At 37.3% G+C, this 12174-nt stretch overlaps 1 protein-coding gene across 1 annotated transcript in view; it reads right to left on the reverse strand.

Annotated features, from left to right (window-relative positions):
* Positions 1-10505: 10505 nt before the first annotated feature.
* kif2c (kinesin family member 2C) overlaps positions 10506-12174 on the reverse strand; it is a 12081-nt gene continuing 10412 nt past the window's right edge. The window contains exons 19-21 of the mRNA XM_084120494.1: positions 11825-11899; positions 11504-11597; positions 10506-10889 (exon numbers count right to left, since the gene is read on the reverse strand). Coding sequence (XP_083976620.1) covers positions 10825-10889; positions 11504-11597; positions 11825-11899 — 234 coding nt within the window. The 3' untranslated portion in view covers positions 10506-10824. The remainder of the gene's footprint in view (positions 10890-11503; positions 11598-11824; positions 11900-12174) is intronic.

Below are 12174 nucleotides of genomic sequence, written 5' to 3' on the forward strand. Positions count from 1 at the left end.
TATGATGTGAGAGGTGATTAGGTGAGGGGAGGGCAGTTTAGATGTATCAGCTCCACACTTCCTGTTTTATTGTTATGACTCCCCAGGCTAGTGTCGTCAGTACAATAAGCCCACCAATGGAGATGAAAGGCGTGTGCTGTAAATTCCTCGGCTTCCCACAACACGGGCTCATCTGTCAGCTTCCTCAGGCCTGTCTGAATCTGATACACCTCTGGCTTTTGAAGTTACTGTCGAGGCCCCTCAGTATCAGGACAGACAGTGAGCGGGTCAAGGGTTTTGCCTCATGGAGTCGGAGAGCAACAACTGAGGCCGTGGGGCATGATCTCGTTCTACATGTTAAGAGTTTCAGTTTATCAAAAGGAACATGTTGAAAGCTTCTGCTTTGTCAAAATTGCTGATGTAAAATGAGAATTGCTTGCTATGCATTTACAAAAGCTAGGTTTACACATGCACCCAAATAATCTGTTAATAATGGCGCAATGGCTTTGAAAAGCCTTCATGTAAAAACATTAATCGATCCGACTGAACTTGATTTGAATTAAATATTGATAGTATTGTGTAGGCCTGAAATAATCTGATCAATAGTGGGGAAAAATAATAGAACTGAATCTTCTCAATCAGATTAAAAAATACCTTGTGCAAATTTGTTCATGTAAACGGAAGTTTCAGAATCTGAAATCGGATTGGATTAATTCAAACTGACAAAAAGTTGTGTATGTAAACATACGTATTGAGAAATGCATATAAAATGGAAGTTTATGGGCCAACAAGCAAATCAGTTAAAACACATTATCAATTTTCATTCAAATGCCCATTCTTAAGTCAATTTTGTGTTCCTAAATCATGCATGAAACGTTTAGGCAGCCTCCACGTTAAAGTATATGATGGAAATTTAATGTGACTTTAAACCGTATCCTCCGGCACTCAACAGGTTATAACCACTAAATCAAGGTTGGAAAAACCTTGATCTGCCAAAACACAGAGAGCTTGTGACCATGAAAATATATATATATATATATATATATATATATATATATATATATATATATATATATATATATATATATATATATTCAGCACTGAAAATCTTCATATATATATATATATATGATTAAACAAGCAGTTTCCAGATAAACTCCTGAAGAAGCAACACAAATCTTCACTGGAGGTCCAGAGCTATTAACGGCTTCCGCTGGGAAGCACTGAGATTAGGACAGCTGACGTAGTTTAACTACATCTTCCTGAAGAGTGAACTGCTCTGTGACGTACTGAACATGCTCCGAGTGAGGAAACTAGAGCGAGAGAGATGATCGCAGGAGAGATAGGGCTGTCTCTCATTCATGTCTGGCTTTGGCAGCGTATCGTGAGCTGCGGGAGCCAAACGACACTGGCACTGTGCAAAACAAAATGGGGGGTCTGACTCTGCCTACCATTCAGTTCTATAAACTTTATCAGAGCAGATTGTGAATGAGATTTAAAGAGAAAGATAGAGCTGTGTGTGTGTGTGTGAACTGGCAGATATGGAGGGCAGAAGCTGGCACAAACTGAAAGAATCTTTGAAATAGTCTGTAATATATGGGTGAGATAACAGCTGACACCTTTAACAACAGATAGCTGCGTCTGGATGGCAACAATCGGAGCAAAGCAGTGTCTATATGGGGCAGGCAAAAAGGAGGAGGGAAAAAAATTGGGTGAGAACAAAAGAAGGAACACATGATCTGCTGTGCTACTTGGGTGGCCAGAGGATGAGCGCTCATTGTTGCATGAATTCAATAGGGCTGATTAAAAGTGTGTGTGTGCGTGTGTGTGCGCTTTACATTTATGGTGACTGGCACGGGTCTCTCCTTCTCGGCATGACTGAAAATGGATAAAAAGATTACATTTCTATTCACTGTTTATCTCTTTTAGCCAGTATTATGGTTTTTTGAGGGTTGATATGGCTGGAAAGGGGTGGTGAGGAAAATTTCATAAAGCTGCCATGTAAAATAGATGCCACTCTTTCTTTAAATATGGGGCAAAAACAACTCCCGCAAGTTTACCTCCACATTGAAATGAATGAGAGATGATCAAAATACTGTACAAACACTAAATAATAATAATAATAATAATAATACTCTGACCTGTGGTCTTCCACAGGGCTCTATTTTGGCTCCTTCTCTATTTTCTCTATACATGCTACCTCTGGGCGCTATTCTAAGGAGTCATGGCGTATCCTTTCATTTTTACACGGACCACACTCAAATTTATATTCCAATCAAGAGAAACAACCCTGCAGCGATGAATTCTCTTCTGCGATGCTTAGAGGAGGTTAAAGCATGGCTAGCCCAAAATTTCCTGTCCCTAAATGAAGACAAGACTGCGGTCATTGTTTTCGGCCCAAATGAAAACTCTCAGTTAGAGAGTCTATCGGCTTTTAAATCCCCAGGGGTGTGGAACTTAGGTGTTCTTGTTGACCAGCCTTTAAAATTTGACAAACAGATCTCATCCGTAATCAGTTCCAGTTTCTACCAACTTGGTCTATTGTCTAAAATCAAAGGCTTTCTCACTCCGAAAACTCTGGACGTGTCGGCTAGATTACTGCAATTCCTTATATTGCGGACGGTAAATCAAGTTTTCAAATTGGCCGTCTTCAGTTAGTCCACAATGCTGCGGCCAGACTTCTACATAAGTGTCGCAAATATGACCACATCTCTCCGATTCTCAAATCTCTACACTGGCTGCCAGTTTGACAGAGAATAGACTTCAAAATCTCTTCATAACTTAGCTGCTGCCTATCTCTCTGAACTTGTTCATCCCTACACTTCTTCCAGAAGCCAAAGATCCAACGGCCAGGCTCTGCTGGTAGTCCCTCGCGTTAGACTCAAGCATAGAGGGGAGCGTGCATTTGCGGTGGCAGGGCCACGAGTCTGGAACACCCTGCCCCTTGAGATTAGAACGGCCCCTACTCGGTCCGTTTTCAAGCCTCTATTAAAAAACTACCTGTTTTCTTTAGTATATTGATCTTTTCTCTAATGGTTGGTTCTACTATTTTATATTTCAGTTTGATACTGTTATGCCACTCCTGTTTTTACATTCTATATTTGAGTCTGATACTTCTTTGCTACTTCTGTTTTTTTTGTTTGTTTTTTTCTATATTTGAGTCTGATACTGCTTTGCTACTCCTGTTTTACTATTTTATATTTGAGTGTGATACTGTTTTGTCACTCCGGTTTTAAGGTTTCGCTTAGCTTTGCTGCTCTTATTTGTGTTTTATGTGTTGTTATACAGGTCTTACAATATTTTAATCTGGTTGTTCTGTAAAGCACTTCGGTCAGCCTAGTGGCTTTTGTAAATGTGCTATACAAATAAAGTGAACTTGAACTTGATTAAATTCATCAAAAGTCACAGTAAAGACTTGCACATTGTTACAAAAATTCCTATTTCAAATCAAACTCAGTTTTTTTTTTAAATAAATAAATATTTAACATGTTCACAATCACATGTGATAACCATAATTTTAACATTTGACATAATCTTTTTAAAACAATTTTAAAGGTCCCGTATTATGCCCCTTTTCACAAGATGTAAAATAAGTCTCTGATGTCCCCAGAGTGTGTATGTGAAGTTTCAGCTCAAAATACCCAACAGATCATTTTTTACAGCATGTTTAAATTGTCATTTTTTGGGGCACAGAAAAACGCGCTGTTTTAGTGTGTGCCCTTTAAATGCAAATAAGCTGCTGCTGGACGACCCAGGGGGCGGAGCTTCATGAGCTCGCGCTCAGTCTGTCAGGACATCTCACGGAATGATGATAATATCAGAAACTCTCAGTAACGGTGTTCATTTCGAGTCGGACAATAATGCCTACAGAGTCAGAGTGCTGTATAGAGATGGAACAGGTATAGTTTAGTATAGTTTACGGTTATTATAACGTATTTGTCGTCTGCTTGTATGTATCCATTATTTATTAATAGCCTACAAGTCTGCTGTCTGAATGATGATCAAACATACTGATGAGTTTAATAAAGTTTATTGTAGCCTACATCACACAAAAGATGAAGCGTCAGTTTTACTTCAGAAAATCACCGTAAGAGCTGAGTAAACACAGTAAGTTATAAGAAGTGCGCAAGTAGGCTACATAAACGAATTTCGGTAGAGTTGAGGGAGCATTCCTGTGGGCGGAGGTTAGTCAAAAAACGGTTCTAGTGACGTCATTAAAGAAGGAAGTAGAGGGATGTAGTCCAAATGGCCGTTCGATGTAGGCGACTTCTGTTAAATAAAATATCTCGCTTGGCATTGAACTTTGAGCTTTATAATTTTACAGATATTATTTATGCTCTAACAGCAACATTACACACTAACTAAAGTTTGAAACATGGGATCACGAAGAACGGGACCTTTAACATTTATGAAAACATCTAAAAATCTGATGTTATGTTATTTTGTCATCACTGTCAGATGTTTTCTGGTACCTGGTAATATTCAATGCAGTATTTTGTCTAAACATGTCATGATATCATAAAAACATCCACCTAAACTAAAGCCCTACTACACATACTGAAACGAGAAGCCGCAGCAAGGAATCAGTCTGTGTCCATCCATAGGTCTTGTTTACCTATCCTCATTAGTTCACTGACCTCATTATACGGAGCACAGATCAATATTTACAGAAATCACTTCAAACTAACAAATGTGTTTGCAATTTCTAGGTCCTATTCCAGTACAGAAAACAATATGAATTTTCAAGCCGGCCCCTGCAGTGTAAACATGTTTTAAATAAACAGGAACTAACGTAATGCTCTTTTAATTGATTCATTCTGCCCAGCGATGTTTACAGAAGGGCCTAAATACGAACTTGTAATGCAAACCCAGTGTTTAGAAGTGGTTTGTTTGGTTAAAACAATAACAGTTTGAATGCCAGCCATGTTAGAGTTGCATTGTGTGTTTCAAGGGCTTTATTTGGGGATGTAAATCTTTCTAGACTGCATGCTCTCTACAAATTGTACTGCAATTCGCAGGGCAGAGCTGTCTACGTTCGAAATAGGAGAGGGAATAATCATAAAGCAGTTGTGCGCAGTATGGCACTCTGGGTAAAAGAACATCAGATTATAATTAAACACATGCGAGAAGTAATAAAACGTAATGAACGTAGTGAGGAGACAGGCAGAGCCATTTTATGTGGCCAGCACAACATGTTGTGTAGCGCTGAACGCCGCGCCATATGTGTCCTCGGGTGCTCTGGGTTTAAATGTCTGTCCATATATGGTATCTATAGCACTTTTTTTTTAAACACATTCATAGTTACTGACATGGAAGTGGCCTTGTGGGTAGTGAAGACAATCCAAAGATCGGTGTTGAAGCTTTTTTGGAGAGCAAGTTAGAAGTGTCTGTTCAGAATTTTACATGCAACATTGGAGAAAAAACAAAAAAAACAACCTAATTTACTCATTACCAAGTTTAATACGAAAAACTTACTGTAAACTACAGGTTTGGAGACATTTTCTGCTGATGCAAGATGGACAGTTTTGGTAAAAGAGACTCTTTGTAGCTGCTTACAGCTTAACACAAAGGTAAGCAATTTTGTGTGATTAAAAACAAACAGTTTGATTTAAAACCAGATTTTTACCAGTAATTGGAATGAGCAATATACTGACAATTAGTATTGAACCATGCACTTTCTGTAATTGCAGTGTAGACGTATTACGCAACTCTGGTCAGTAAGATTTTAAGTGTAATGTTTAAGAGGATCTAAAATAGTTCATGATTTAGAGCACAAAGTGCAAGAATTTACAAGCTTATGCATCAACTTGCAAGTGGAAGTTTCAAATCTGAAAATTATGAAGGTGCTTGATCACTAGGTGGTGCTGTTCAGACTATAATAAAGACTGCAAAACAAAAAACAGCAACCCACAACAGTCAGTTCCAGCTTTCATACAGTTTGAATAATGCACTTGTGTTTTAAGCTATATTTATAGACATGTTAAATTGGATAAACACACTGAAAAGTACTTGTAAATGAAGTGACTTGTAAGCTAGCTAACAAAGTAAGACACTTGTATATGGTGTAAAAGTACGACGCTTGTAAATGTAAATGGAACAATAATATCTGATAAACCATTGAAGCTGAATAAAGACACAGTAGGCTACATAACCACTAGTTCCTCAATTATTGTTCAAAAATAAGGATGTTCAAGAAAACATGCGTCAAGTTCTTAGAAATCATGTAATGTTTCTATTCATGCTGGATTCATATTATTTTAAATGTGTTGATGAAATGACACCATCATTCATTTATTGATGATATCCATCATATCCATTTATTTTTCCTGTTCAACATTAAAGAAATATTTCTAAAGAATCTTCATGCAGATCTTTTCTATCCATATCAAGTTGCAAATACGTGTCAAGTTTCTATACGTCAAGTTGCAAAAATGACTAAATACCACTAAAGCACCATTAAAGTATGATTTGTTGATTGTATTATATTTGTGTGAGGAACAGTCAGACTGAAAACTGTCATTTTTCACTGATTTAGTAAGCTGAAATCGTGAACAAATCATTCTTTTGAATCGGTTCTTTGCAATGAACCGAATTAAGACACTGTCTCAGTGGTTTTCGATTAACAGCTCACTGAAGGGAAAGTTATACAACAACGTAATATTTGGTTGTTCTTTTACAAAAGTTATCATATTGGGATAAATTGGATAAACACACTAAAAAAGTACTTGTACTGTAAATGAAGACACTTGTAAAGCTAGATAACATAAGACACTTTAAATGGTGTTCTCATCATAGGCTGCAAGGGAGTTCTTGCCCTCATTCTATGTATTCAGTCTGGCATGTTCGGCCCAAAGGGATGGGGCCAAGGCACGAGGAGGCCCAATATTCCAAACAAAATGCCTCTCATCGCCTAAATCCATCATTGCAGCAGAGACAGGCAAGTCCCTCTTTCCCTGGATGTTTAAATGAGAGAGTGTGTAAGCATGTATGTGTTGACTGGTCTTGAACTGGCTCAGTGAAAGTCCAGCAGACATTTCTGGCCTCTGGGATGATCCACAAGAGACCCTATTGATTTATCTTTAAATCATTAATATTAATTAGGATTAAGTATTCCAGAGAGCCATGCAATAAAAATACATATTGGCCATTAAACTACAAAACTGATCTGTAGTGCAGAGAGACTAAAGCAGATGTCACACACATCGTACTTAACCTGTTAACTGCCACCCCCTTTTTGGAGCATAGATATGAACTTAAATGGTCGTGATTCATGATGAATGCTTTGGAATACAGACCTATGGTTGGTCTCTTTAAAAAAAAAAACACTCTAAAGTAAATGTACTGAAGTAAACATTAATTTTATACATACATAATATATATTTTACAGTATAATTTGGACTCTAATCTCTGGATTCACAGACAAGGCTAAAGCCTAGTCTCAGACACACATCAGACCACATGCACTGCCTAAACTGTGCTGATGAAATCACTCTAATTTAATAACATATAAAATAGCACAGTTAATCTTTTTTTAGCATATTATACTGCTTCATATTGCCATTACATATTTTAACACATTCAATTTTTTGCTGTTTTACCAAATTGGCTTTTTTTTCTTCTTTGGCATATAGCAAGTCAAGTCATTTTGTATAGCGCTGTCACAAAACATGTAATTTCAAAGCAGCGTTACAGAAAATCTTTTATTAATGTCTTAAACCTTAAAGCCCCAACAGGAATTCAAGAAATAGCCTTAATTTAGAGTACTCAATTTGGGTAAAGACATAAACATTTTTCAGGATGCTGACAGTTAAAAGATTATAGAACGTAACAGTTACAATTTCCTTGCAGAGTTTATTTATATAAAGGCCTAAAAGATGAACGTCTGCATGGGTTTTAATAATACACCCTCTTTGTTAGACTCTGTGGTTTGCACACCTGTGTTGACGGGCACGATGTCCTCTAGACGCCTTGAAATGGAAGCATAAACAGGCATACCCAGCTGGGGAAACCCACACTCACCACAACCCTGCAGACAGAGCATAGGCCTGCCGCCAGCGCCTGCATCTTTTCACACAGACATGCGCATTTGATCATTCCACCTGGAAAAGAATAGCAAAAGTATCACAAAAGACATAGGAAACATCCTAAATGACCGTTAGGAATATTCAACAATTCCTTGAAAACAGTGAAGCATTCATGAACAAAATCAAATATTAAAACACCTCTGTGAATACATTAAATTTAGAGACTCACTATCGGTGCCAATGAGCATGGCAGGCGATGCCAAACTGCATGCAAAATAAGCAAGCGCCAATGTGGCTGACTCTGAAGCTATTCAAGATGCTGGGAATTTCCTGGTGTGTCGCACTCACATTGATTTTTAAATGAGTAAACATGCTAAAACAAATAAATAAAAGTGCACATAAATTCCTCAACACTATTACAACGGCAGGAAATGTTATTTCTAATGCAACATTCACATACGAGTTCCGTAAAAAGTCTGTATGCATAGTTGGACTGCCCTCTATTGGTAGGAAAGGAATGGATCATGTGCAGGACAACAAATTCAGCATTGAAACCTATTTTTTTACAGTCTATGATTGAAACACTGCACCCTGAACTGCACATGAAAATATCTAAATCTAGAACAGTACAGCTAAAGTTAACTATAAGAATAGCACAATGATATCTGCTAAAGTTTTAAAAATGAAGACAAAACGTGCGTCAGGTTTCTATTCATGTTGCATTCAAATTATTTTAAATGCGTCGATGAAATGACACCATCATGTCGCTCCAACCCCATTTATTTTTCCTGTTCAACATTAAATAATTATTTCAGATTTTTTCTATACGTATCAAGCTGCAAAAATAACAAAATAAACCCTCTAAAGCACCATTAAGGTGCGATTCGTTGAGTGTATTCTCAAGCCAAACTATATATTTGTGTGAGGAACAGTCAGATTGAAAATTAAGTCATTTTTCACTGATTTAGTAAGATGACACGAGTCATTCTTTTGAACCGGTTCTTTGAAATGAACCGAATTAAGAAGACACCGTCTCAGTGGTTTTCGATTAACAGCTCACTGAAGGGAAAGTTAAACAACAAAGTAATATTCGGTTGTACAAAATACACAAATTGTCTGTATCACATTATAGACTGTTTGTATGGGGGGTGGGGGAATGGTGTAATATGTGTGCATGTGTTTATGGACAGGCTCATCTCCAAGCACCATAACACATTTAGGCAGCCCTGCCACAGGCCTGGCAACGTTGATGGACACTTTCCCCATCCAGATCCATTCACAGACAATCCAGAGCCACAGAATGACAGAGAAGAAAGAAAGGGGTCAGGAGGAAAAGAAAAACAGAGGTTGTTCTGCATGGTCCTCCGATGGGCTCGCTGGGAGGTTTGTCTGTTTATTTAGTCTGTGGAGGTGATGGGAACTGAGCATAAGCCACTGCCAATTTTCTCCACATTGAGAAAATATTCATGTGGACAGCTGGAATCCAGAGAGCAGAGTCAAACAGACTCAGGGCCAACAGATACAAGACTCAGCCTCGCATGAAACACATTTCCAAATCGAAAATCCCAGCAAAAGCTCCTTCAGCTCTCTGGTCTTTTTAAAAATGCATGGTGGATAACCGAACCGAAGGAACCATGTTTGTAACAAGCCAGTGGTCTTTTTGCTATTCTAAGCATGTTGTTTCAGAAGCTGGCTAGATACAGCCAAAGACTCGATGCAAAACTGAATCAAAACTATTTCAGTATGTTAAAACCAGTGAAGGATCCAATTATAATCAAGGTCTCAGGTAGTTTTTCTGAGGTGACCCTCCCTAGTCAAAGGCAAGAGTGTGGGTAATATTAAAACAGACAAAAAAAGGTTTGAACAAAAAGATTTAATCCATAGAAAATATTCCAACCACTTATTTAGTTCACCACAACATCACTATAGTTGACATGTTAATATATTCAGAACAATTATTTTCTACATTTTTTACACATGCACACATAACCCCCCCAAAAAACTGGATGGAAATTATACACTGATAATTAGATATAGAGAATGACAATCATTTATTAAGTATTAAACAATGAACAGTCTTGAAAAAGGAGTACAACAGTATGTCTACATCAAATGTAGTGATCGAACAAGATACATATTTAACTGGTATTCACAATTTTGGTGCAATATATGCAAGCACAGATATATGCATTTACACAGTATGGGGGTAAATAGTTTGGGAGGGGGTGGGAAATGCCACCCAAAGAGCTCAGAGGAAGCTGTTGAGTTTCTAGGCCTCACACGGAGATGTGGGGCCACCCACTCACAGGTCGATTTTGTTTATTTTCATCCTTTGAGGTAAACTGTTCAGTGTGAGCTGTTTATTAGGCCTTTGATTTGTCATGTGTCAGCTTGTGCTTGCAGGGCAAGTGTATACACTGTTTGTGGCTTGTATATAGTGGCGATTTGGAGGTCAAGGCTGGGGGTTTGGGGATGATGGGAAGGGTCTCATTTTGGTGATTTAAAAAAAAAAAAAAAAAACAGTTTCAATGTGATGTGAAACAAGTTAGAATCCAAATGCACAAAAAAAAACAAAAAAAACACAGGAGCTGAAAAACCAAGACACAGCATTCAAAATGTGATTTACAAAAGATCCAAGATGAGGGAACCTTTATTCACTACACAAAAACAATTAAAGCATACACACACAAAAAAAACAAAAAAACACTTGATGCATCTCTAGCCAGATAGCAGATAAGATTATTAAAAGAACAAATTGAAATTGCATTAGCTTTTCTAAGAGGTTTCTTTGCAGTTGTTCGCAGCTGAATCTCATCTTAGATTAGGTTGGTGACATCCTGACCCTCTGTTCTGCTTCAATAGCTGATCTCAAAGCCTGGTAAGACTCTACAACAAGAAGAAAAACTATTTCAATGCTGTAATTATAAACGTTATATATTCAGTGCGCTGGTGTAGAATGCTCTAGTGACCTTCACAGATAATTATTTTTCCTTAAATAAAATACACTTCCGTTCACAAAAGTTTGAATGGTATTAAAAAAAAGAGAAAAGAATAACACTTTAGCAAGGAAGCATTAAATTGTTCCATAGTGACAGTAAAGACATTTATAATGTGTCTATAATGAAAGATTTCAACCTCAAAGAATAATGCTGCTCTTTAAAAAATAAAATAGAACAAAAATATTAATCAGCACAACTGTTATTAACATTGATAAGAAGTATTTCTTGAGCACCAAATCAGCATGTTAGAATGATTTCTGAAAGATTATGGGACATTGAAGACTGGACTAATGGCTGCTTGAAATTAGGCTTTGCCGTCACAAGAATAAATAACATTAAATTAGAAAACAGCTGGAACATCATTAACACAATATTTCAGTTTTTACTGAAATTAAGAATAAAGGCAACCTTGGTTTAGCACAAGAGACTTTTTCAAAAACCTTATTGACCCAAAACTTTAGAATGGTAGTGCATGTCTCTGTTTGGATTAAAATGAAATACCTTGCAGTTTCTTCATAAATGCATCAATCTCTGGTAAATTTGCTAAAACATCAAACGAGGGATATTCCATGGATCTGGCAATCTCGCTGCACCCCTGGAAATGAGAAACAGAAATGACTCAAGGTCTCAGAGCAGTTAAAAGAACTCATGTCTGAAGAAATGCATTCAGGGGTAAACAAATAGCAAAGGGGCGTTTTGTAATCTCACTGCTATGGGGAGTTTTAGAACTATTTGAGTGACAGTGAGGTTTAAAACAAAGCCGCCCACTCAGAGCAGGTGTGTTTACACAATAGACAGCCGGAAAGCAAGAAAGCTACAAACCTTCAATTCTTCATAAAACCTCTCCTCCATATTAGACACTTGTGATATAGCCTCAAAAGCTGGAACAACAGACTCCTGAAAAATAAGTACATTTGGGGGGTTTTGAGCAATTTTTGCACCACATTTCTATAAATAAATCAAACATGAATGTATATACACATGAATGTCAAGCTATGACATTCTATACTCAAACTAAATAGAAACATGCATTAGATGAGTCTCAAACATTAAACTCGGCATGAAGTTCACCTATTTTCTAAATGTATCTTACTGATCTTATTGTGAATGATTCATCCATGAATAGGTTTCATTTTTTATACCTTAAATAAGAAACATGAAGCCATAGCATG

The sequence above is a fragment of the Abramis brama genome (genome assembly GCF_963993115.1).
Source record: "Abramis brama genome assembly, chromosome: 7".
NCBI classification, from domain to species: Eukaryota; Metazoa; Chordata; class Actinopteri; order Cypriniformes; family Leuciscidae; genus Abramis; species Abramis brama.